This window comes from Protobothrops mucrosquamatus, unplaced genomic scaffold (genome assembly GCF_001527695.2).
Source record: "Protobothrops mucrosquamatus isolate PMUCROS unplaced genomic scaffold, P.Mucros_1.0 scaffold1133, whole genome shotgun sequence".
Taxonomy (NCBI): domain Eukaryota; kingdom Metazoa; phylum Chordata; class Lepidosauria; order Squamata; family Viperidae; genus Protobothrops; species Protobothrops mucrosquamatus.
The window spans coordinates 87,590-91,309 of record NW_015387351.1 but is presented as its reverse complement, the minus strand read 5'-3'; the positions used below and the strand labels follow the sequence as shown (position 1 = coordinate 91,309).

Sequence of the window (3,720 nt, the reverse complement as noted above, 5' to 3'; positions counted from 1 at the left end):
AAAACAGAGATAAATAAGAAACTAAAAAGAGAATAATTGGGAAAGGCTTTTAAATTTTTTTGATCAAGATGCAGGAGTTTTATTTGGCCATTTATGTATACTCTCACAAATCCACTGTGTAAGTATCTATGGAATCTGTCATATGAAATTATTGTTAACTACGGGTTTCCAGTTATGTATACTTTTTCCACATTTCAGTTAAACTTTAACAGAAGTTATCCTTAGCGAATTGTTGCCATGGGGTTTTTTTTTCTAAACAAAGTCACAACTGGTCCAGAATGTGGCACTGTGAACATTTTTGGCCACCCCATTATTCACCTGTGGTACACTATTGTTGTGTGAGCTATATTTGATTATGATTATGAGCCATCAAGTTGTTTCAACTCATAACAACCACGTAGTTAAACTTTCTCCATGATTCCTAAGTTAGGTTTTTAACCTTGACTTTCATTTCCAATGATCCACTCCTTAAATAATTGTATCTATTGTATCCTTGCTGCTGGCTATCTCCCTTTTCTCTTTCCTTCCACCTTTCCCATCATTATAGTCTTCTACAGGAAGATAGCTCTTTGTGTAATGTATCCAAAGTAGGAAAATTTGAACCTGATCATTTGTGCCTCAAATCAGAACTCTGGGTTGATTTGTTCAATGACCCATTCATTTGTTTTCTTGGCTGTCTACGATACTCTCAGGAGTCTTCTCCAACACCAGTTCAAAGGCATCAACACTCTTCTTCTTCTACGTCTTCAAAGTCCAACTTTTTCTTCCATAGAATATCACAGGGAATACTATGGCCTCCAGGATTAAGACATCAAAATATTTGAATATGTTTTCCAAAGGCTTCATGATCTACCAAGTGCCAATCTGTGGCAGATTTCCAGGCTGCTCGTTCCTTTACCTTTGATGGTTGATCCTAAAAAGCAGACACTATCCACCATTTTGATACCTTCATTGCCAGTTCTAAGCTGGTTGTACTATCTTTTGTCATTGGTCTGGTTATGAGTTGCATTGGCTTCTGGGGTTTTTTTTCTAAATAGAATTTAAGATGCTGGTTTTCACCTTAAACCCCCAAAAGGTACAGAGCCAGGTTATTTGTGGGACCTCCTCACCCTGAAGGTATCTGCCTGTTGCACTAGATCTTCTAGGGTGGAAGGCTCCAAATCACTTCCCTTAAATCTAGTGGAACATAGATATGCACCTTCTCAGTACTTGTCCCCTGCCCCCCCCCACCTAATCTTCCAAAAAGTCCTAAAATAAATTATGGGGCAATACAAGACTGGAGTGCAGAAAAATCCCTTGTGGGTATATGGGAAAGTGTTGTGGTTGGAGGCTGCGATTTTCTGTTGTTGTTTTTTACTGTTTACTTGTTCTGTGTGTCATCTAAAATTATATAGTACAAGAACAACAGCTATACTGTGCATCATACATACATACATACATACATGCATGCATACATGCATGCATGCATACATACATACATACATACATACATACATACATACATACATACATACTGTTGGCAGTCAGAGAATCTGACTGGAACATGTAAAATAGGAGCTGCAGCTGACCTGGAGCAAAAAAAAAATGCTAACATGGGATGGGTGGGGGTGGAAGAAATAGCAATGTTTCCAGATTTGAGACAGAAGACCTTCTTGGACCTAGCGATTTGATCTGTTTTCTTCCTCTGCAGAACATGTGCTCTACTGTTGAAATTTTTTCTTTGAAGAAAACAGTCAAGTATTGTAATCCTATTCAGGGATCTGATTTTCTATCTCTTTAAAATTTCTTTTCAAGCTAGCCTGGGAGTAACCATGTCACACTGGAACTATAGTGAAAGGAGAATTAACCCTGTTTCCTGCACCCCTTTGGTCACACTACCAATGGTGTCCAGTTTGGATATTCTGGCTTGCATCATTTTTGAATTATTCATGGAAGGATTTCTGAAAACAGCTATTTTACCTTCCTACCTTGTGTTGCTGTTTCTGTGTAGGTTTATTATACATTTTTCTTCTTTTGTGCACTATTTTCACTCTGCTCCCTGGCTGCTGGAATCCTTATACCGGTGCTTACCAAATCTGCGTAAACTACCCAAAATTGGGTAAAAGGGTTTTTCCACACACATAAAATTCTACCCAATCACAACAGGGACATTTAAATAAGGACTTTCTGATAAGCAGTTTTGGGTAATGAAAGAAAAGGTTTGGGAATCATTATTGTCAACTGATTTTCATCTCATCCTTACATAGCTATGGTCTCTAATATATTTGATTTTGCTTTAAAGATTTTTTTTAAAAAAATAAGCATCATTCTCTTGCAATAAAGGTAGCTGTAAAAAGACCATAGTTTTTAAAATTTAATGCAATCCTTGATGACTTGATGGAGACATTCAAGTAGTTTCCTTGGCTATAAAATATAAGAGAATTACGACCTTTTTTTCTGGACTTTCTTTTCTTTGCAGTCTTTAAAGTACAGCTTTAAACTATTAAAATGGTATCTCGGCTAATTGAAACACTAAACGAGACACACACCTTCGAATCAATGCAGGTCTGTATTACAAACTTTTAGAAATATGTTTTCTTTCTTTCTTTCTTTCTTCCAGTACCCAACTAGGCACGGACGCGCTTACATTTCCCTCTCCCACCCATGCATACGTTCGCCTTAACACGCGTCTCCGAAGCCGCACCTTGTCAATGAAGGAGGCGAACTGGTTGTTGAGCCCCTTGATCTGTTCCTTCTCTTCCGTGCGAATCTGGTGCAGCTTGGGATCGATCTCCAAACTGGGCAGCGAGGGGAGAAAGAAAGGCGCCGAGGGAGAGTTGGACAAAGCACTGAAAGATCCTCGGAAGAATCCCGGCTGAAAGCTGCCCGAATTGGCTCGGTACAAGGAGCTTCGATTTGGATAGGATCCGAGGGAGCGGCTGCTAAAGCTCGCGCTCCTCGGAATATGGTAATTGATGTTCATGGTTGCAAAGCGCGCTGGATCTCCAGAGGTCACTAAAGTGAGAAACAGAACTTCGCTGCTCGGAACAAAATAAATACCTGAAGCTCCTGATTCCACCCTCCCCCTCCCGGCGTATCGTGGCGTCTTATTGGCTGAGAGGAATCTTCACCCTGACGTGTCTACTTACCTTCGCCTATCGTATTCCCGCCACCTCATTTGCATACCTCATTTGCATTTCCAACCAGTCACGCCCGCGGCGCGATACCTGAGCAGCCGGACTCACTCCAGAGTCGAGCAAGAGTCATTGTGTGTATACGTCGCCCCCAGCCCCCCAACACGTTTGAGTTTTGCGCTTCTCCCGACAGTCTCCGTAACGTGTTTTTCCAATGGGATTATTTTATGTGGTCTCAAATAAGTAAGTTGCCTGAAAACTTAACGGCGAAGGCTGACCTAAAGACGCACCTTTTCCACTCTGTCACTCACAAAGGCTTATGCAAATAGAACGCTCCTTTATTGGCTAGTGTCTCTCTCTACATGCAAATTACGAGGATTCGCCGGTGCTGTTCAACCAATGAAAAGCGCAGCGTTTTCCTCATTGGCTGAGCGCTACCTGAACATGCAAACGAGGATCCCAGGAGATATAATAAGGCGATGGGGCACCGAAGGAGCTCAGGTAGCACAATGGCTTTCTCTCTTTCTCATCCTTGGAACGGTTCCGGACGGTTCTTCTCCGGTTCCTCTAATGCCTCCGTGCGTGGCAACTCCAGCGGTTCCGACGT

The 3,720-nt window shown here is 41.5% G+C and overlaps 1 protein-coding gene across 1 annotated transcript in view; it reads right to left on the bottom strand.

The window, feature by feature from the left end:
* The window catches only part of LOC107291466 (keratin, type II cytoskeletal 8), a 13,501-nt gene extending 10,467 nt beyond the window's left edge, over positions 1-3,034 (bottom strand). Inside the window, exon 1 of the mRNA XM_015820464.1 lies at positions 2,684-3,034. Within this exon, the coding sequence (XP_015675950.1) occupies positions 2,684-2,962 (279 nt within the window). The 5' untranslated portion in view covers positions 2,963-3,034. The remainder of the gene's footprint in view (positions 1-2,683) is intronic.
* Between the last annotated feature and the right edge of the window lie 686 nt (positions 3,035-3,720).